The 22,497-nt window shown below is 38.6% G+C and overlaps 1 protein-coding gene across 1 annotated transcript in view; it reads left to right on the top strand.

Moving 5' to 3' along the window:
* The window catches only part of dgki (diacylglycerol kinase, iota), a 67,576-nt gene that overhangs the window by 39,888 nt on the left and 5,191 nt on the right, over positions 1-22,497 (top strand). Inside the window, exons 8-33 of the mRNA XM_047575563.1 lie at positions 472-584; positions 973-1,047; positions 1,982-2,077; positions 2,172-2,254; positions 2,448-2,508; positions 2,609-2,722; positions 4,335-4,460; positions 4,555-4,633; positions 4,906-4,961; positions 9,742-9,804; positions 11,640-11,713; positions 11,801-11,912; positions 11,996-12,082; positions 13,227-13,339; positions 14,362-14,424; positions 16,839-16,939; positions 17,063-17,142; positions 17,371-17,415; positions 17,755-17,824; positions 18,368-18,408; positions 18,508-18,632; positions 19,155-19,180; positions 19,842-19,879; positions 20,999-21,119; positions 21,725-21,761; positions 21,946-22,045. Of these exons, the coding sequence (XP_047431519.1) occupies positions 472-584; positions 973-1,047; positions 1,982-2,077; positions 2,172-2,254; positions 2,448-2,508; positions 2,609-2,722; positions 4,335-4,460; positions 4,555-4,633; positions 4,906-4,961; positions 9,742-9,804; positions 11,640-11,713; positions 11,801-11,912; positions 11,996-12,082; positions 13,227-13,339; positions 14,362-14,424; positions 16,839-16,939; positions 17,063-17,142; positions 17,371-17,415; positions 17,755-17,824; positions 18,368-18,408; positions 18,508-18,632; positions 19,155-19,180; positions 19,842-19,879; positions 20,999-21,119; positions 21,725-21,761; positions 21,946-22,045 (2,099 nt within the window). The remainder of the gene's footprint in view (positions 1-471; positions 585-972; positions 1,048-1,981; positions 2,078-2,171; positions 2,255-2,447; positions 2,509-2,608; positions 2,723-4,334; positions 4,461-4,554; positions 4,634-4,905; positions 4,962-9,741; positions 9,805-11,639; positions 11,714-11,800; positions 11,913-11,995; positions 12,083-13,226; positions 13,340-14,361; positions 14,425-16,838; positions 16,940-17,062; positions 17,143-17,370; positions 17,416-17,754; positions 17,825-18,367; positions 18,409-18,507; positions 18,633-19,154; positions 19,181-19,841; positions 19,880-20,998; positions 21,120-21,724; positions 21,762-21,945; positions 22,046-22,497) is intronic.

Below are 22,497 nucleotides of genomic sequence, written 5' to 3'. Positions count from 1 at the left end.
GTAGGAGAGATGCAATTAGCTGTTAAGACTAGGAAGCTATGAAGAACTGCTATTAGCTAAGAGGCTAGGGAGCTAAGAACAGCTGCTATGCTAAGAAGCTAGGAAGAGATGCAATTAGCTGTTAAGACTAGGAAGCTATGAAGAACTGCTATTAGCTAAGAGGCTAGGGAGCTAGGAACAGCTGCTATGCTAAGATGCTAGGAAGCTAGGAAGAGATGCAATTAGCTGTTAAGACTAGGAAGCTATGAAGAACTGCTATTAGCTAAGAGGCTAGGGAGCTAGGAACAGCTGCTATGCTAAGATGCTAGGAAGTTGGGAAGAGGTGCAATTAGCTAATACAGCTAAAAAGCTTAGCAACTTGGCTGATAGGTGTAAAGAAGTTACAGGAGGATATATCATGCATTGTGCGAATGTCCTTCAACGGTTCGACGACATTATAAACAGATAAAAAAAGTCTTGTGCTTTCTGCAGTCCACACAGTGACGTGTTTCATGCTGCACCAGATCGAGGAGCCGTGTTCCCTCGGGGCCCATGCCGGAGTCATCGTACCTCCCTCCTGGATCATCAAAGTCAGGAAACCACAGGTGTACACACTCACATCTGAACGCACACACACACACACACACACACACACACACACACTCCGGTCAGTCCGCTCCGACGGTGATGAACTTCAGACGCTGTCACTTACTGACAGTGATGGGAAATGACTTTGTTGGGTCTAAATTTAAAACTCGAGACGAAGGCGTCGTCGCTAACGTGTGTGTCGCTTTGGACGTGATGTGAGCTGACACGCGTCTGATCTGTCTGAGGGAAGCGCCCGTTTGTGTCTCTGTTATTACACACACTCATATATATATATATATTTATCCCTCAGTCACATCACATGCTTCATTGCACTTTTAATTAGCATCTTAAGGGACACGGTGACAGTGAACTAACCACCGAGCTCTGTGGTGTTTGTTGCCCTAGAGCTCGCTGAAGAACTCCGCCAGGAGAAAAAAGCGGACGTCTTTCAAGCGAAGGACAAGCAAGAAGGGACTGGATGTAAGTAATAATCACAACTCTGCAGAAGTTTCTAACCTTTCGTCTGGTCTATAAATGCGACCCAGCGTGCGCTCGGTGCGCGAGCTACATGCGGCTTCGTCGTCGATGAATCCATGCTGGTGTTTTTACAGTCATTTCAGTTGTTTAATGTCATCGGTCTGTGTTTACTTCAGGGTTCTGTGGTGTATTGATTCCTTTAATATTGTATACGTGCAGCATAAGTGTCAAGTGTTATAAATAAAGTTAAAATAAATATTGTTTTTAAAAGATTCCCATTAATAAAGTAAATAATATGAATTTAATTTAATAGAAAAAAGTAAATTCAATTATATTAATTAATTACATTAATTTAGATTTTATTAAATTATATAAATTAAATACATTTTTATGTATATCAAATTCCAATTATAACTGTTCTGTGACTTTAATAAATAATTAAATTAAATTAAAATATTAAAAAAAAGGAAAATTATACATGTCATCACATGTCAATCAATTTCATTTGATTTCATAGAAAAATAAAAATGCAAATTAAATTAATGAATTACATCAATTTACATTATATTAAATTACATACATTAAATCCATTTTATGTACATTAAGTGCCAATTATAAGTGTTCTTTGATTATAATAAATAATTACATTAAGTCAAAATATTAAAAAAAATCAAAAAATGATAAATGTCGTTCCATGTAAATAAAAAAAATCAAATTTTATTTAATTGAAAAAAAAAGCCAATTGCAAGTGCCTAATTAAATTAAATTAAATTAAATTAAATTACACACATTAAATACAGTTTTAAAATGCCCATTATAGGTATAAGTGTCATATGATAATAATGAATAATTAAATCAAATATTTAAAATATTCTATTACATACGATACATACATAATATGTGTGGGACTCTAAATATATTATTCCTTCTCTTTTAGGAGTCTAAATGGCGTCCGTTCATGTTGAAGCCTCTCCCCTCTCCTCTCATGAAGCCCATCTTGGTTTTTGTTAACCCCAAGAGTGGAGGCAACCAGGTCAGCCAACGTTTTCATTTGTTTTATTTTTACTAGAGAAGCCTTCATTACATTTAATTTCACTCTTTCTCTCTCTCTCTGTGTTTGTATGCAGGGTGCCAAGGTGTTACAGATGTTTATGTGGATTTTAAACCCTCGACAAGTGTTTGACCTGTCGCAGGGCGGCCTGCGGGAGGCGTAAGTTAACTCTCACTGGCCATAATATTAGGTACACCTTCGATAGCACGGAGCTTTAATGTCGGGACGTCACGATAGAGCAGAAACTACTAATCATTATCCTTTTATTCCATTCTGAAAGCACTTCTCACGTCCGATTACACCCACTCAGCACCTATCATATATATATATTCTGCTTTTATTCAATTTTCAGGTTGGAGTTGTATCGCAAAGTGCCAAATCTGAGGATCCTCGCCTGCGGAGGTGACGGCACGGTGAGTTCACGGTTCACGCATTTCTACATTTTATCCAACGTTTTCTGCAGCTTTCCACCGCTGAGTTCCACGGTTCTCTGGTTCTCTGGTTCTCCCGTAGGTGGGGTGGATCCTGTCGACCCTCGACGAGCTGCAGATGAACCCCCAGCCTCCGGTCGCTGTGCTTCCTCTGGGAACAGGAAATGACCTCGCCAGGACGCTCAACTGGGGCGGGGTGAGTTCCTAGCCTTGACTCCTGGTGGTGTGTTTAATGACTCCGAGGTCCAGGTAATTTCTGCACAGCAGCTGGATTAAAACAAATGAGATCGCGGGCGCAATTAAGTCCGCGGCTTTTTGTTCTCATGAATATTAAAAAGGTGTATTTATGAGAGCAAAGAATATAAAGGGTGTTAAGAAAAAAAAAAAAAAACAAAAACGCAGGAGCTGGTGTAAAATAAATAAATGTGCGATCGCTCTGCAGCACCAGAAATAACTCACCCACATTCCAGGATGTCCAGCAGAGAGAGGGCTCTTCCTGTGCATCTCATCCTCTCACATTTAACCCTTGTTTGACCTCGTTAGAGCAACAACACGTCAGGAGGAGCCGTCGACGTGATGGACGTGACCCTGTAATCCGTTCTCATCCCACAGTCAAAGCTGCATTAGCTACAACACAGCGAAAAGACACTTAATGCTCCTGAGTTCAGGCTTAAACGAAAACCTCTGGTTTATTGTGGAATACGACAGAGTCCTTTAATCAAGACATGTGTGTTTCATTTATGTTTCAGCTTAATTTGTCAAACACATTATTTGCATTATAGGTTATACATTAAGAACTACAATACGACTCTTTAAGTATTTATTTCAGTGGGAGTGAACCCGGTTTAGTCTGAGTGCAGTGAAATGTGAAATGTGCAGCGATGAATCAAGGACACGTGAACGATTCCAGAGCTTCTCCAAGAAAAAACACCTCGATACTCAGAGACTCAGACGCTTTGATCCACAGTCTGATTCATTACTGGAGCTGCTGCCTCCTTTCCTTTCCTTTCCTTTCCTTTCCTTTCCTTTCCTTTCCTTTCCTTTCCTTTCCTTTCCTTTCTTATAATTTTCTTTCCTTTCATTTATTTCCTTTCCTTTCCTTTCCTTTCCTTTCCTTTACTTTCCTTTACTTTACTTTACTTTAATTTACTTTCCTTCATTTCTTTTCCTTCGTCTCCTTTCCTTTCCCTTCCTTTCCCTTCCTTTCCTTTCCTTTCCTTTCCTTTCCTTTCCTTTCCTTTCCTTTCCTTTCCTTTCCTTTCCTTTCCTTTTCCTCCTCTTTCCTTCCTTTCCTTTCCCTCCTCTTCCTTTCCTTTCCTTTCCTTTCCTTTCCTTTCCTTTCCTCATTCCTTTCCTTTCTTTCCTTTCCTTTTACCTTTCCTTCTCCTTTCCTTCTTCCTTTCCTTTTCCTTTCCTTTCTTTCTTTCCTTTCCTTTCCTTTCCTTTCCTTTATTTCCTTTCCTTTCCTTTCCTTTCCTTTCCTTTATTTCCTTTCCTTCATCTCTTTTCCTTTCCTTCATCTCTTTTCCTTTCCTTTATTTCCTTTCCTTCATCTCCTCTCCTTTCCTTTTTTTCCTTTCCTTTCCTTTCCTTTCCTTTCCTTTCCTTTCCTTTCCTTTCCTTTCCTTTCCTTTCCTTTTCCTTTCATTTACTTTCCTTTATTTCCTTTCCTTCGTCTCCTTTCCTTTCCTTTCCTTTCTTTTCCTCTCATGTCCTTTCCTTCCCTTCCCTTTCCTTTCCCTGGTGATGACTGTCTCTGTCTCTGTCTCTGTCTCTGTCTCTGTCTCTGTCTCTGTCTCTGTCTCCAGGGCTACACCGATGAACCCGTGTCTAAAGTCTTGTGTCACGTGGAGGACGGTTCTGTGGTGCAGCTGGACAGGTGGAACCTCCTGGTGGAGAAAAGCGCCGTCCAGCCGGAGGAGGGGACGCAGAAGGTCAGTGTGTCCGGAGGACACGTGGACAGAGACGTCTCTTGACCGTCCAGGTCGAATAAATCTCATCACGTTAATATTTTTTTTTCGTCCTCAGCTTCCTCTGAACGTGTTCAACAACTACTTCAGCCTCGGCTTCGACGCTCACGTCACGCTGGAGTTCCACGAGTCCAGAGGTCTGTGAAAACTTCCCCGACGCCATTAATTCCATTTAATTCCATTAAATCCCGCTTCCTCACGTTAATGCTTCCTTCTCCATTGCTTGGGAAAAGTAGAATACAATAAAATATTGAAACACTTTCACGCACGGTCGAATGAATCAGCGCCTCCGTCGTCGTGTTACTTTACGCCTCCGTGATTTGTTTTTCCTCTTAATCCGACGTCTTTGCAGCGACGTGCGTTAATGTGTTTAATGTGTTTAATGTGTTTTCTCGTTGTGTCGTTGCAGAGGCCAACCCAGAAAAGTTTAACAGCCGCTTCCGCAACAAGATGTTCTATGCAGGAGTGAGTGACTTCTTTTATTTATCGTTCAGATGCTGCTTCATGAGCATCGTCCAGAATAATCTGAAAGGCCAAAGCTTGGTCTGTGTTTGCTGAATCATCCCCTCTGTGCTTGACCAGTTCTCAACAATGGTGCCTGTAAAATACCTTTTGGTCTCGTTTGTTCTTTAAAAAAACTCAACTTTCAAGATTCTTTGCTTCATTTATGTCTGTTCAAGGTTTGTTTCCTGGTCTCCATCCTCAAACTTTCAGCTGCGTCTCTTGATTTCTCACAACAACTATTTCTATAATTTTGCCGCTAAAACTCTCGGGCCTGCAGCTCGCCGGGCTGTGTCGAGCTTCTCTCGCAGTCTGCAGTTTTTATTTAACGTTTTTGTGCTATTTAACTGTGCACAGTTCTCATTCCACTGCTGCTGTATCTGCACAGCATGTGATGAATAGTGAACCCGTCTTGGAGAAACCCAACAACTCCTCCTGCCTCCTACAAACCATCTACTTTTTTTTTTTTAGTGATGCAGTTATTTCAGTAAAAGTCTCCGTCTTCGCCGCCACTGTTTGAAGAACGAGGAGAAACTCAGCAGAGCCGGATGGTGTTTTTAGCTGCATAAACACTGGAGCGTGAAGCTTCGGAGACGTGAGAATAAGAGAATGAGGGGAAAGAAGACGGGAAACTACTATTAACAGGGAGAATATCTGTCAATTAGATCAATAACGTCAGAGTCAGTGGCTCTATATGCACGATATATACTCCCTTAAACATACGTCACGACTTTCAATTATTCATTTTGACCTTTAGTTCGTTACATTTACACTTAATGAAAACCAATTGCTCCGGATCTAAAGCTCCACGCTGACGTTTTTCTGATTCTCCATTGAAGGCTGACAGTTGGAGTTGGGTGGGCGTCGCAGCGGAAGCACGCGGGGAGTTATCTCTATTTAACTTTCCTTTCCTCTTCCTTTCCTTTCCTTTCCTTCTTCCTTTCCTTTCCTTTCCTTTTCCTTTCCTTCTTCCTTTCTTTCCTTATTTCCTTTCCTTTCTTTCCTTTCCTTTCCTTTCCTTTCTTTCTTCCTTTCCTTTCCTTTCCTTTCTTTCCTTTCCTTTCCTTTTTCCTTTCTTTCCTTTCTTCTTTTTCTTTCCTTTCCTTTCCTTTCATTTCATTTCATTTACTTTCCTTTATTTCCTTTCCTATAATTTCCTTTCCTTTCCTTTCATTTACTTTCCTTTCCTTTCCTTTCCTTTCCTTTCCTTTCCTTTCCTTTCCTTTATTTCCTTTCATTTCCTTTCATTTCCTTTACTTTCATTTACTTTCATTTCACTTCCTATAATTTCCTTTCCTTTCCTTTCCTTTCCTTTCCTTTCCTATAATTTCCTTTCCTTTCCTCTCCTTTCATTTCCTTTCCTTTCATTTCCTTTCCTTTCTTTTCCTTTCATTTACTTTCCTATCCTTTCCTTTCCTTCCATTTACTTTACTTTCCTTTCCTATAATTTCCTTTCCTTTCCTTTACTTCATCTCCTTTCCTTTCCTTCCTTTCTTTCCTTTCCTTCCTTTCCTTTCCTTCCTTTCCTTTCCTTTCATTTACTTTCCTTTATTTCCTTTCCTATAATTTCCTTTCCTTTCCTTTCATTTCCTTTCCTTTCCTTTCCTTTCCTCTCCTTTCCTTTCCTTTCCTTTCCTTTCCTTTCCTTTCCTTTCCTTTCCTTTCCTTTACTTTCCTTTCCTTTCCTATAATTTCCTTTCCTTTCCTTTCCTTTCCTTTCATTTCCTTTCCTTTCTTTTCCTTTCATTTACTTTCCTATCCTTTCCTTTCCTTCCATTTACTTTCCTTTCCTTTCCTATAATTTCCTTTCCTTTCCTTTACTTCATCTCCTTTCCTTTCCTTTCCTTTCCTTTCCTTTCCTTTCCTTTCCTTTCATTTCCTTTCCTTTATTTCCTTTCCTTTCCTTTCCTTTCCTTTCCTTTCCTTTCCTTTCCATTCATCTCCTTTCCTTTCATTTACTTTCCTATATTTTATTTATAGAAGAAAGGGAAGAAGACGGGAAATACTATTAACAGGAGAATATTGTCAATTAGATCAATAAGTCAGAGTCATGGTCTATATGCAGATATATCCCTAACATACTCAGCTTTAATTATTCATTTTGACCTTTGCTCGTTACATTTACACTATGAAAACCAATTGTCGATCTAAAGCTACGCTGACGTTTTTGATTCTATTGAAGTACAGTTGGTTGGTGGGCGTCGAGCGAAGCACGCGGGGAGTTATCTCTATTTAACTTTCCTTTTCCTTTCCTTTCCTTCTTTCCTTTCCTTTCTTTCCTTTCCTTTCCTTTCCTTTCCTAATTTCCTTTCCTTTCCTTTCCTTTCCTTTCTTCCTTCCTTTTCTTTCCTTTCCTTTCCTTTCCTTTCCTTTCCTTTCTTTCTTCTTTCCTTTATTTCCTTTCCTTATTTCTTTCCTTTCCTTTCATTTACTTTCCTTCCTTTCCTTTCCTTTCCTTTCCTTTTTTCCTTTCTATAATTTCCTTTCCTTTCCTTTCCTTTCCTTTCCTTTATTTTCCTTCGTTTCCTTTCCTCATCTTTCCTTTCCTTTCCTTCCTTTCCTTTCCTTTCCTTTCTTTTCCTTCCTTTCCTTTCCTTTCCTTTCCTTTACTTTCCTTTTTTCCTTAATATAATTTCCTTTCCTTTCTTTCCTTTCCTTTCTCTTTCCTTTCCTTTCCTTTCCTTTCCTTTCCTTTCCTTAATTTCCTTTCCTTTCCTTTCTTTCTTTCTTTCCTTTCCTTTCTTTCTTTCCTTTATTCTTTCTATAATTTTCCTTTCCTTTCATTTCCTTTCCTTTACTTCTTTTCCTTTCATTTACTTTCCTATCCTTTCCTTTCCTTCCATTTACTTTCCTTTCCTTTCCTATAATTTCCTTTCCTTTCCTTCATCTCCTTTCCTTTCCTTTCCTTTCCTTTCCTTTCCTTTCCTTTCCTTTCCTTTCCTTTCATTTCATTTCCTTTCCTTTATTTCCTTTCCTATAATTTCCTTTCCTTTCCTTTCCTTTCCTTTCCTTTCCTTTCCTTTCCTTTCATCTCCTTTCCTTTATTTCCTTTCCTTTCCTTTCCTTTCCTTTCCTTTCCTTTCCTTTCCCTTCATCTCCTTTCCTTTCATTTACTTTCCTATATTTTCTTTATAGAAGAAAGGGAAGAAGACGGGAAACTACTATTAACAGGGAGAATATCTGTCAATTAGATCAATAACATCAGTGTCAGTGGCTCTATATGCACGATATATACTCCCTTAAACATACGTCACGACTTTCAATTATTCATTTTGACCTTTTGCTCGTTACATTTACACTTAATGAAAACCAATTGCTCCGGATCTAAAGCTCCACGCTGACGTTTTTCTGATTCTCCATTGAAGGCTGACAGTTGGAGTTGGGTGGGCGTCGCAGCGGAAGCACGCGGGGAGTTATCTCTATTTAACTTTCCTTTCCTTTCCTTTCCTTTCCTTTCCTTTCCTTTCCTTTCCTTTCCTATAATTTCCTTTCCTTTCCTTTCCTTTCCTTTCCTCTCCTTTCCTTTCCTTTCCTTTCCTTTCCTTTCCTTTCCTTTCCTTTCCTTTCCTTTCATTTCATTTCATTTACTTTCCTTTATTTCCTTTCCTATAATTTCCTTTCCTTTCCTTTCATTTACTTTCCTTTCCTTTCCTTTCCTTTCCTTTCCTTTCCTTTATTTCCTTTCCTATAATTTCCTTTCCTTTCCTTTCCTTTCCTTTCCTTTCCTTTCCTATAATTTCCTTTCCTTTCCTCTCCTTTCCTTTCCTTTCCTTTCCTTTCCTTTCCTTTCCTTTCCTTTCCTTTCCTTTCCTTTCATTTACTTTCCTTTATTTCCTTTAATATAATTTCCTTTCCTTTCCTTTCCTTTCCTTTCCTTTCCTTTCCTTTCCTTTCCTATAATTTCCTTTCCTTTCCTTTCCTTTCCTTTCCTTTCCTTTCCTTTCCTTTATTTCGTTTCCTATAATTTCCTTTCCTTTCCTTTCATTTCCTTTCCTTTACTTTCTTTTCCTTTCATTTACTTTCCTATCCTTTCCTTTCCTTCCATTTACTTTCCTTTCCTTTCCTATAATTTCCTTTCCTTTCCTTCATCTCCTTTCCTTTCCTTTCCTTTCCTTTCCTTTCCTTTCCTTTCCTTTCCTTTCCTTTCCTTTCCTTTCCTTTCCTTTCATTTCATTTCCTTTCCTTTATTTCCTTTCCTATAATTTCCTTTCCTTTCCTTTCCTTTCCTTTCCTTTCCTTTCCTTTCCTTTCCTTTCCTTTCCTTTCCTTTCCCTTCATTTCCTTTCCTTTCATTTACTTTCCTTTATTTCCTTTCCTTCATCTCCTTTCCTTTCATTTACTTTCCTATATTTTCTTTATAGAAGAAAGGGAAGAAGACGGGAAACTACTATTAACAGGGAGAATATCTGTCAATTAGATCAATAACGTCAGAGTCAGTGGCTCTATATGCACGATATATACTCCCTTAAACATACATCACGACTTTCAATTATTCATTTTGACCTTTTGCTCGTTACATTTACACTTAATGAAAACCAATTGCTCCGGATCTAAAGCTCCACGCTGACGTTTTTCTGATTCTCCATTGAAGGCTGACAGTTGGAGTTGGGTGGGCGTCGCAGCGGAAGCACGCGGGGAGTTATCTCTATTTAACGAGGGGGGAGTAATGAAGTTTAATTCTGCCCTGATTGGGTCCTTTTCTCTGTTTATGTGTGTGTGTGTGTGTGTGTGTGTGTGTGCGCAGGCCGCGTTCTCAGATTTCCTCCAGAGGAGCTCCAGGGATTTGTCGAAGCACGTCAGAGTGGTGGTGAGTGTTAACACACACTCTCCCTCTCTCTCGGCCTGTATCGCGTTTCCGTGTCGACATGTCTGGGCAGCAGGTTCGGGCCGGGGTGATTAAAACGTCCGTCCTTCAACTGCCTTTTAAGCGGAGCATCCTCCAGCAGAGCAACAAATGTCTCGCCGAGTCCAAACGTGTCTCCGCTCTGTCACTGACCCCGACATCCACACCAGAGTTAAGACTCAAAGTCAGGAGACGACCAGGATCACACACATATATGTTATAGTTTATTATTCACCTCCTGGTTCCTGCAAAGACATTCATTTATTCATTTATTATTAATTAAGTTGCTCTGTCGGTTGTTTGGGGTCTTTTTGTCTCTGTTTTGGTCGACCTGTCCCCCGGCTAAAGCTGAAAAGCTTGTTTTTAAGAATGAGAACAAAAAAATGTTGCGCGCATACTACAATCATTACGGTAACAGCTCACGCTGCTATTGACGTTACAGACGTAGCAGTTTAAATATGAGTAAATATTTCAAAATAAATTAAACCATAATTGTCCAAGTTTCCTCACGCCATCTTAATTACATATTATTCATTTAATTATTAGATTTATTTAATCTCCAAGCTGTAAATGTCTCCTGACTTTAGTGCAAACCTGTTTTACTACTAGTGGGATTATTCTACAATATTTACTCATCATCACAGTAGAATAGTCCGTCCTTAGTTAATCCACTGCATTAATTCCTCTCTCAACCAGCAGAAAATGTTGCAAACACGTGATTATGCAAGAAAAAAAAATTACCGTAATACACGTGATACAGTCAGAATTTTGAAAAACACCATGACATACATTGTTGGCCGCTCAGCCTTATCATAAAATCATAAAACTCATTTAAAAACAAGAAAATTTAAACAAAGTGTTGCTTCTAAATCAAACCAGCACTTTTTTATTCATAGATATTTTTCATGTTTACCATAAAAGTACAAAAGTGAACAAATACACCATTTTCGCCCAAAAGTTATTTCTCCTCTTTCTTGTCCTGAGCGTCTGTAGTTGGGTCATATTTTCCATGGAGCGTATGTGATTAACAACCCTGATAAAAGAGACTCACAGTGGGACAGTTGTTCTGAAGCCAGTTTCTTGGTGATTGCTTCTTTTACTCGCTGCCAAAAAAAAACGTTTTAGAGATAAATATCGTCTTTACTTCTCTTATGCGGAGTCTGATATCTCATCATTTACGTTTCATTACTGGACGTGTTTCAGCCTCGGCCTCGGCAGATTTTGTTTTTTTAAGGTTCCCAACGGAGCGACTCCAGAGCAACGTCCAGCTACAAAGAAATATTTTTTTTGTGCCTTTTTGATGCTAATTTCTCCAAAATAGAGACATGTGAATGTTTTGCAGCGATAAAATATGAACCATAATCCTTTTCCTGGCTGTGCTCATCAAACCAGAGTGACCTTAAAGGCAACATGTGATTGGACTAATAAATAAATAGTTGACTACATCTGGAATCAGCAGCTTTTTAACAAACTGTAGGAAACTGTGCTTTTGTTTCTCTTGTGCGTATTTATAGCAGCAGCAGCAGCAGCAAAACTACAGCTCGCTGATGTGTTTTTAATAGTTTCTGAGCAACAATGGAGGCGAATGACGCATTAGATCAGGCCTGGAAACAAAGGCACCGCTTGTTGTCGCGTTGGGACGAAAAAGAAAGTCGCCACATACCCGGATTTATTCTTTAATGAAATGAAAGGAGGACGTCTCTGAATGTGGAGAAAGACATTTTAACTTTTTAACAAAAGTGTCCTTTAAAAACTTTTCTTTCTTGTAGCTTAGCGGTGGTTTATTTTTTGATTCGCAGTGCGACGGTACAGACCTGACCCCCAAGATCCAGGAGCTGAAATTCCAGTGCATAGTATTTCTAAACATTCCCAGGTAGGACACGTCACCCTTCACCTCCTCTCCTACCGTTGTTTCATTTATCTCGGAGAGTTAACGTGTTTGAAATACGTTCCCGTGCAGGTACTGCGCCGGCACGATGCCGTGGGGAAACACGGGCGACCACCGGGACTTCGAGCCTCAGCGCCACGACGACGGCTGCATCGAGGTCATCGGCTTCACCATGGCCTCGCTGGTAAAAACGACAACGGAATCAAGAATTTAAACATAAAGAAAGAATCGAAATTGAAAAAAGAAATGTTCTCTCTCGTCCACCAGGCGGCGCTGCAGGTCGGAGGTCACGGAGAAAGACTTCACCAGTGCAGAGAAGTCGTCCTCACTACCTTCAAGACTGTACCTGTTCAGGTGACTTATATGAATAAAAATCAAAGCTATAGAGTCTTTCATGGCCTATGTCAGCGTTTTTCAGACCGAGGACCCCAAAGTAATAGTCAACTAGTGCTATTTATAAATACACATTATTACCATCATTAAATGTTAAACTACACAAATAATGCACAGGTTTAATTTTTGCAGTATAGAGGCCGACTGCTGTAAACATATCTGACATAAACACAGCAGCATGTGTCTGGGATTTCACATGGGGACTGAACAGGCTCTCGGCCAATTGCAGGAAACGTGACAGAATCAATGTGTAATATGCAACTTCCTGATTGGCTCAGCAGCGATTGGGGGCGGGGCCTATTGTGTGCTGACTGAAACATAACGTTTTTCTGCCCCTTCACTAAAATATGTTGGTTTCATGTTAATATGTATTTTAGGAAATTTAAATTTGTGTAGTATAAAATAATTTATAATATTAATTTTTTAATTGTGTATTTGTATAAATAATGAACTAATGATAATTATATTATATATAAAAAATAGTTGATTTGGTTTTTGAAATAAATTGTGTGGATACAGGGATTATTTCAGTGTATATTTCAATTTAAGTCCCCAATGTGAACAAAATAAATAAATAAAAAATGTTTATTTTTAATGCAAAAGCTGAATTGGAAACCATGAAATCCCAACGTCCTCACATGAGTACTTTTAAATTTGTTACATTTTCATGTCATAACAAACTAGAAAAGTTAAAAACAATAAACAAACAAGTGTAATGACCCGTTGCTGCCACTAGATGGCAGAATATAACGTCTCCTTATGAGGAAAACAGGTCTAACAAACCCTAAAAACTTTGATTTAGCACTAAAGGATGAAGCAGCACATTTTTGTAAATGAAAAAAATAAAGAGAAAGACATGTTAATTTACCACAAACTGAAGCATAATAGATTGATTAAAGGATCAATCTGGTGGCGTCTCGTTAATAAATCCCACAAAAAAAAAAAAAAACAAGAGAAACTCATAAAGTTGTCACTGATTAATAACCTGAAGCTCTATTTCCATCCTCCGGTCATTACGGCGACTCATATATTATCTGCTCAGATCAGTTCTATTATTACCTCCTTAATGAATTATTACCGCTTTGCGTGTTTTTCTGACGTGCAGGTGGACGGCGAGCCGTGTCGACTGGCCCCGTCCACCCTCCGCATCTCCCTCCGAAACCAGGCCAACATGGTCCAGAAGAGCAAGAGGCGAACATCGGTGCCCCTGCTGAACGAGTGAGTCACGCACACATTAACACACTGGTACAGGACGAGGAAGTAGGCCAGCAGTGCTGTACAAAAAATAAAATAAATAAAATAAAAGTGACTCATACAGTCTGTTGAGTGGGAGCTGACATTCACTCCATCTCTTCTCTCCAGCCAAAAACCAGAGCGTAAGAAAACAATAGAATAAACACTGGAATAAACTCTTCCCCCTCCGCTCTGTCGCCACTTCTTTTAATTAGTTAACGAATCTAATTAATTAATTATTAATGAAATGAAAGAGAGACTGTGCGGCTACTACTAACACTCCTCCGTCCGCGTAAAAACACTAATCATCCTTCATGTACATGTATCTCTGTTTGTTTTTTATCTGTTCAATCTATTCTCAGGAAAAGTTACAGTAGATTTTCTGCTCTGCTGCTCTTCTCTGTGCTCTCACTGTTTGTCAACTTACCTCTGGGCTTCTCTCCATCTGCCCCCCCCCTCTTCTTCATCCCCCTCTTCATCCTCCTCCTCTTCATCCCCCTCCTCTTCATCCCCCTCTTCATCCCCCCTCTTCATCCTCCTCTTCATCCTCCTCTTCATCCCCCTCTTCATCCCCCTCTTCATCCTCCTCTTCATCCCCCTCTTCATCCTCCTCTTCATCCTCCTCCTCGTTCATTTTTTTTACTTTTTTCCCTCCTTTCTTCTGTTTCTTTTCCTTTCTCTCATTAAACCTCCATCCTCCCTTTATGTGTGTTCACATATTTACTCCTCTCATCTTTTCTCCTTTTATTTTGTCTCTTTTTCTTGTCTCCTTCCTCCCTTTCCTCTTCCTCGTCTCCTCTCTTTCATGTTTTCACGCCTCCTTTCCTCATCTCCTCTTGCCTCCACATCTTTTCTCTCCTCCTCTTTCTGTTCTCTCCTCTGTTCTTGTCATCCCTCCCTCCTCCTCCTCCTCCGTCATCTGTTCCTCCTCTCTCCTGTGTGTGTGTGTGTGTGTGTGTGTGTGTGTGTGTGTGTGTGTGTGTGTGTGTGTGTGTGTGCGGCCGTAGTATTCAGAAGGTGTGTGCAGCCGATCTGCGCCGCCTCTCTGCTCCCCCCGACTCCTTCTCTGTGTAAGTACCTCAGCCCTCTGTCATGTTCACGTGAGCCGGCGACTCGGCGGCGCCACCGCGTCGGGTTCGACCAATAACTGATCAGCTGATCGCTTTTTAATTACGTCAGACGTCAGGGAGAAATATTCAGGATTTTATTTTATTTTATTTTATTTTATTTTATTTTATTTTATTTTATTTTATTGATATGCAAAATGAAAATGAAATTATTTATAATATATAATTTAATATTTAATTATATATTATAAATTATTCAGCATTAATATTTACTCAATTTTATTTTATTTATCAATATTATTTTATTTGCATTTATTAAAATATATTTAATGATGATTTTACCTAATTTCCTAACCATTTGCTTTAGGGAGAAATATTCATTTATTATGTATATTATTAAATTAATAATCGGTAAATTTAATTTATTTCATTTTATGTATAAATGTATTTAATTTCCAGATTTTTTTTTAATTCCTTAACTTTTTCAATTATTCAGAATATTATGATATTAATATTCAGTTTTATTTTATTATATTAAACAAAATATATTTAATTATGATTTTTCCTTAATTTCCTAACCTTTTGCTTTAGGGAGAAATATTCACTTATTATGTATATTATTATATTAATAATCGGTAAGTTTAATTTATTTTATTTTATGTATAAATATATTTTATTTCGTGATTTTTTAAAATTCCTTAACTTTTTTAATTATTCAGAATATTATTATATTAATATTCAGTTTTATTTTATTATATTTAACAAAATATATTTAATTATGATTTTTCCTAAATTCCTAACCTTTTGCTTTAGGGAGAAATATTTAGTATATTATTATATAATATTTAGACAATTTTATTTTATTTGTATATATAAAAAAATATTTAATTTTATTTTTCCTCAATTCATAACATTTTGCTTTAGGGAGAAATTGATTGATTACAGGACATACAATTACACTTTTTCTGTCTGTTTTAACATATTTTATAAGCCTAAAAAAATTCTATTTAAATTGTGCATTTCCTAAATTTTATTTTAATTATTTTTATTTATATTTTCTTCTTCATATTCTCCGTCATTTAAAAGTTGACGACTTGACCCAGATTTGATCCACTTATTATGAATTAAACGAGTCCACTTTCTTGCAAAATATTGAAATGTTGGTCGAACCCTTCAGTGTCGTGTACGTTTCGTACGTTTCGTATGTTTTGTGTAAGTGAACTTTAAAGGGAGCGTATGGCAGCATGATGAAGTCTTCCCACGTCTCTTTGTGCTTCAGCCTTTTGTCTTGTTGTTTGTCCCAATGTCGTCCTTTTACCTTAAACTTTGCCCTGAGCTCTGCTCTTATCATTATTATTACTATTATTATTATTATTATTATTATTACTATTATTATTACACCAAGCCTTGGTTCTCACTTGATGTCCTCACCCTTCCCCCTTGAAAAGCTGCTCTCCTATTATCATGTTTCAGCTTTCACTGAGAGGAATAAAAGTCGCGTTAGGATTTAATTTAACACTCTTTCTGTTCCAGGTAAGATGTCAGTGAGTTTTTTTTTTTTTGAGCTTGAAGGCCGTTCAGACCTGATCAGACCTGGTATTAACATCGATCCTGAGCGATCTAATCACAGATAACCAGCTTAGAGAACAGGTGTTAATAATTAATATCTTATATGGTCCAAACACTGAGGCCTTTTCACAGCCCAGCGACGGTGACAGGGTCCAAGTTATAATCTGAGCTTTGCGTAAGTCTCTGATTGACGTAAATAAATAATAACTTCAGTCGGGCTGGATTTCTGCTGATTTCCAGATTCATCTGTCGTCATAGTTTTTAAATCTAATCAGCTTTAAGTGAGGGACAGATTCTTGGTACAACTACAAACAGCACTGCACGTTTTCCTGAAACAGCGATAGATTAGAGACGACAGCTGTTTATATAACATCCTACAGCACCTGTGCATACGAAGCACGACATCGGATTTAAAGTGTTGGCTCCAGACGTATTTTAGTGGTGGTGATATTTGTGAGCGAACACTTGTTAACACCAGGTCTGAACTGGGCCTGAGTGGATTTAAACCCACGGTTTTTTCACGTTGATATTCATCCATCTTCTACGCTCACGGCAACAAACTTTAAACTGTGTTGCCCTCAAACTCTTAACGGGTTCACGTCACCGAGCTCTTTTACTTTCTAATGTTTAACTCGTTTTTTACAAGCTCAGTTTTAATAGAAGATAAATCAAAACGTTAAGTAAATGTTGCAGAGGATTTGGTTTGTGACGTGCGTGTCTGTGTGTCTGTGCGCGCATGTACGCATATATAAATATAAGTATATCCGCTTCTATTATCATATGCATGTCTGAACTGTGTGTGTGCACGTACACGCTTTTCTTTTTTTCTTTTGTTTTTCTTCCCGCAGTCCACACGCCGTCCCCGATCGCCTGCGTCTTCGAGTGAACCGGATCAGCCTGCAGGAGTACGACCGGCTGCAGTACGACAAGGAGCGACTCCGAGACATCTGTGATTATTATTCATCTCTTTTTTAATCTTAATTATTACCCACCTGTTTAGTTTAAAACTTGATTCTGCTGAACCTCAAATGGCCGAAAAGGAAACGGCCTGAAAGTGTTTGCGTTTCTGCAGCCATCCCCGTCGGCATAGTGGTGGTGAGAGGCGACTGTGACCTGGAAACGTGCAGACTCTACATCGACAGATTACAAGAGGCAAGTCCTCAAAGATCATCACCATCACCACCTCCTCCTCCTCCTCTTCTTCTTCTTCACCTTCTCTCTCCCCATCATTATTTCACGGCGTCATCTCTCCTCTCTCGGTTATTTGTAGCAGGATCGTAAGCGCAGAGTGTCTCGCCGACCGACTGTAACATCATCTGTGGTTGATCTAAATGCTTTGCCTGTGTGTTAACTCTGAAACCTGTTTGCTGTGCTTGCTAGGATTTACACCAGGCGCCATCTACTGGCCACAGAGTGCACTACCAGGTATATGACCCCAGGGTGTCTTTCTGCAAGGGTAGAAACTTCATCTGGACAGTTTATCTTAAGCCTTTAAAATGAAACAATTTAACTTAAAAACACTACAAACAAACTACCTCTTGTCTTTCCAGACTGACACCCAAAAAAAAAATCCCGTCTGGAATAAACTTCCCTGCACATTTCTGAACGCTGCAAACTGTTTTATGTCCCGATCGTCTTCCTTTTTTTTTTACTTTTTTAATTTTTACTTTTCTCTTTCCTCTGTCTCATTTTTTTTTTTAAATATATATTTAATTGATTGAGAATAAAGCATCACAGTGTTGTTCTCTTTATCTTTATCTACAGGACGAGTGCAGAGGCGTCCCCAGGACCAGTTCAACCAGTCGACTGTCTCCCAACTGGAGTTTCCTGGATTGTGAGTGATTAAAAACACAGAATCCCCCAAAAAATACATCTAAAATAATAAAATAAGTCATGTGTGGTTCCCCCATTCTTCAGTTTTCCCTAAAAAAGCACTTAATTTCTCATTTTCTTTAACATCACAACAACAATAAACCTTTTGTTTGATCTTTTTTATCACTTTTCTTAACCTAGATGCATAACCAACTAGAAACAGAAAAATTATTCAATAAAATCCTCCACAAAATCCAATTACAAATCAGGTAATAAGTTTATATTATATATTATATTATGGTGAAGAATCCCAAAGCTTTACCTGTAACTGATACCAAATTCTGTTGTTATGTCCTAGAAAACTCCAAGAATATCATTATAAAATGAAATAAATTATTGTAATGTCCACACTTTATTGACTTAAACCCTGCAGTAGATTTTCTTTGCCTCCTAGACTGTAGGGGGCGCTGGTTTTTGAGCTCAGTGGAGGCTGGAGGTTTCCTGCTGTTGCCAAAATGTGTTTTATCTAACTAAAAAGTTAATTTTACTAATTTCGTCTCTGCAGCCACGTCAGCCGACCGCTTCTATCGCATCGACAAGGCCCAGGTCTGTTATTACCTCCTCTTTTTTTTATTTTTTATTAAACACTTTGAAATAATTACTTGTTTTATAATTAGTTTTATCTTTCCTGTTTGTCGTCTGTAGGAGCACCTCCACTTTGTGACCGAGATTTGTCAGGACGAGGTGTTCATCCTGGACCACGAGGGCCCCGTGGTGAGCCAGGGGGCGTCCGCGGGGATGCCTGATCTGGTGGTGGAGCCGACCGGCGGGTAAGACGCACGGTCATTTTAATTTACATTAAATAACATGTATTTAACAGGGAATGTCCGAAATAGGTCAGGATCTGATATACTCACAGTTTATTTACACATGCGCTGATAAATCATATGTTTTTGAATGAAATAAATGTATAAACTGCATATTTTTGGTTTGTTGCATCACTCAATCAAGAAAAATCCTATAGTTTCATTCATTTATAAAGACATAATTGCTGAATGTTCATTTATTCCTCTTTTTAAAATCAGTATTTTTGTATTTTTGACATTTGCAGATATTAGTTTTTGGCTTTATTTTGTATTTTCTGGTATTTTATAAGTAAAATCATTTTCAAATAAAGAGAAAACATTTTTTTTTTGTGAATTCAGTCATGAAAATGAATCGTACTGTACAAGAACTGGAGCTGTGGAACATTTTGTATCACGTGATTCTTTATTGGTGGTTCGATCAGCTAAGCTTTAAATCTCAGTATTATCTCCGGTTAGGAACTGATAAAGTTTATTGTCTCTTTACAGCGCTCCCTTGACGCCGGAGGAACAAGGTATCAACTCATCTTACAAAAAACTGGTTTACATGCATTTAATAATAACATAAACTGCACTTTAACTAATCCTGTTTGTCTAAAGGTAAATCCCTTCCAAATGTAAATCTCGGGGGACGTTGAGAACTGAAAGTGATTTTTGTTTATAAATTACTTTCACTTTCTTAAAGGGCCTCACTTGTAAAACTTAGGACCAGACTTGTCCAGACTTGTTCCAGACGTGTTGTGTTTATTTGCTTTCATATCTCGCCTGGGACGCTCTGGGACTCTCCAGCCTAATAAAACCTGTTGTTCCCCAACTCTTTTGTTTCTACGTCAGTCTAGTAAACAACATTCCTTCGGACATTTTCTTAGAGGCTGTTTCCATGTCGTTATTGGTGTAGTTTCCCTTTCAGATGCTTCAAGATGAAGAAAATGTGAAAAGTCTTATTAGTCCTATTTAGATTTATTCTGCCGTTTTATTCTGGCCTGTATGTGCGTCTGATTCACACACATCGCTACGTATTTCTCAGGAAGTAAAGCAAGTTGGATGAGTCACAGTAGAGATCGGTGGTTTGTTGATGAGTAAAAAACCCTTGGAAGAGGAAGTCACTGTGGTGCAGAGATCAAGGTTTAATCTGGTAACATTATGACGACCCTTTCTCTGCTTTTGTGGTTACAGCTCTGCTGACGGCTGCCAGCTCTGGGGATCTTTCTATGGTAAAGTGGATTCACACGAACAACAACAAACGTCACGAAAAATCAAAAAACTGTTTCAGCTGTTTGTGCCCCTGAACCACAAAAACACGACAAACAAATTCAGTTCATTGAACACCTGCTGTCTTAGTCACTGATGATATGTTGTTACACATGTTTAAGGAGCTCATACGTTTTCTGATGAGTGGTTTTGAAGCTCAGCGCGGTGTTAGTGGACGTCGCCATCTTGGCAGCACATGACTTATAAAGGGTTAGAGACAGGAAGCAACCGGAGAGGACGTACAGCACGATTATTTCATTAAGATTCGAAACAGATTTCTTTTGGTAAAGATGAAAGCTGCAAATAATTGTAAAGTAGCATCACATAGTCTTAAACACACATCCTCTTTAACGTGTTTATCTTGGTTACTTGTTTAGATGCTGTTGTCGTTTTCTTAAGTTTTGAAAGGATCCTTTATATTTTTTATATTTTTTCGTATTTTTGTTTGATGATGTGTTGTTATATGTGATCTGCTTATGTCTGTGTGCTTACCTGTAAATAAAAAAAAAAAAAAAAAACCCTTGTCACTCAAAGCGGCCACACCCGTAATTATGTGTGACTTTAAACGATGATGTAATTCAAACAAGTGAGTCATATAAAAATCCCAAATACAGTTACGGCGTCGTAAAAAAACATTGACTGTATTTTATTATGAACGACGTGTCTCCACTTTATTGCATCGGTCAAACTGACGCTATTTTCCCCGGGGATACAGGCAGCACGATAAATCAACTAAATAACAAAAAAAACATTGTGAAAAATAATATTTGATCCACTAACAAGGAGGGGGTGGAGCTTGTGACCCGTTACGACAGCCTCCAGCCACCAGGGGGCGCTCTACTCTGCTTTGACTTCGCTTTAGAGGAGCTGTTCCACCTCCATATTTATACATTTATTGGCTCATTATCGGAACCGACCTCTAGTGGACATTCGTGGAATTGCAATCATGTGCTAGCTTATTTTATTCTTTCTTTCCTGCTTTGTTTGCATGAAATATGAGCAGCATCCCACCACCGTGATAACCTTGTTTGATTTAAATATTAATATTTACATATAACATATTGATGTTTATGTTTTTGCAGCTGTCGGAGTGTGTGCGTCGAGGCGTCAGTTTGCTGGTCAGAGACTCCGGAGGTTGTTCGGCGCTACATATAGCAGCGCAGAACGGACACACGGAGCTGGTCAGCTACATACTGCAGCAAGGTGACGTCTCAGCTGCTGTATTTACTTTACAAGACGCCGCTGAACAGAAAGAATGATCAGAAACACGTCTCGTTATGGGAGCAGTCAGTAGTTTGGCTGCTCCATTTGATAAATAAGAGTAAAAACTGGTCAAATGAAATAGTAGGTGACAGGTTTTTAATGAACATCACAGAATAACACTTTCCTTGACAATAATATTATATGTTAAATATTAGTTTTGCCCTAACAGTAGATAAACAGCTAAATAATCATAACATCACTTGTCAGAATGGACCAAATGAAAATGGGACTTGTAGTTTTGACATGTTAGGCCTTTTATGCCGAATGTTTGGTGTTTAAGTGGCAGCATCAGTCTCAAGTTAAAAAGCAACTAGTAGCCACCAGGGCTAACAGCTAGCAAGCTAACTTCTGTTACTTATGACAACGTTGTGAACTCGGATCTAAACAAACCAGCGAGGGCGCTTTTCATATCACAATAAACATTTAAAACCAGTGCCAATTATGTAGCATTGCATTGTGGGTAATGCAGTCAATGAATAGAAATAAAGCTTATTAGACTTTTTTATACGCGTGTCCTAAATAATCTTTTCTCTGTCTCACATCAGGCTCTAAGGTTCTTCTGGATTTAACGGACAGAGAAAAGTACGTCGGCTGCTTTCATTACTTCTTCATAGTGTTTATCTGTCTTTTTTTTTTACATTTCCACAGGCTCTGATAACGAGCATGAGAAACTGCATGGCCTGCACAGCTGTGTGCGCCCGACTTTCCATATTACTTTCTGTTTCACATCGTCATTGTGGTAACCCACAGCTCTTTGTGTTGTTAGTGGCGACACTGCCTTGCACAAAGCTGCCTCGGTGAAGCAACACACTGTGTGTCGGCTGCTGGTCGAGGCCGGGGCGTCGCGAAATAAAACAAACTTCCAAGTAAGTCAAGTGCACACGTTTACAGTCAACTCAACTCCTGCCCGTTCGTGTAAATGAGTAACAGAGAAATGACTTTATCTTTATCAGCAAATCACTGAACTGAGTAAAACACAAATGAACCCAACATATTTTCATGTTAGGTTTCTTTTGTGACGTTTTTTTTCTCTATCTGATGATAGAGATAAGAGGAGAAGTTATGAGGGACACGGATGAATGGTGTTTGAATCACCTGCCACAACCCTGAGGGAAATTAAACGCCTGGGAAAGCTGCAGTTATGTTGGCTTATGCATCCGAGCTCTATTAATTTGGTTGCATTGAAATATCATGCACAAACACACACATTTAAAATAAGGAAACACGTCCAAATGCAAACTTCCGTAGTATTAAAGCTGATACTACCAGTGTCATTATAACCACACGGGGAGAACTCCGTCCTCTGCTGCTGGGAAAC

The sequence above is a fragment of the Mugil cephalus genome, chromosome 22 (assembly GCF_022458985.1).
Source record: "Mugil cephalus isolate CIBA_MC_2020 chromosome 22, CIBA_Mcephalus_1.1, whole genome shotgun sequence".
NCBI lineage: Eukaryota > Metazoa > Chordata > Actinopteri > Mugiliformes > Mugilidae > Mugil > Mugil cephalus.
The sequence above is the reverse complement of the archived record's forward strand: the minus strand, read 5'-3'. Positions and strand labels throughout refer to the sequence as shown.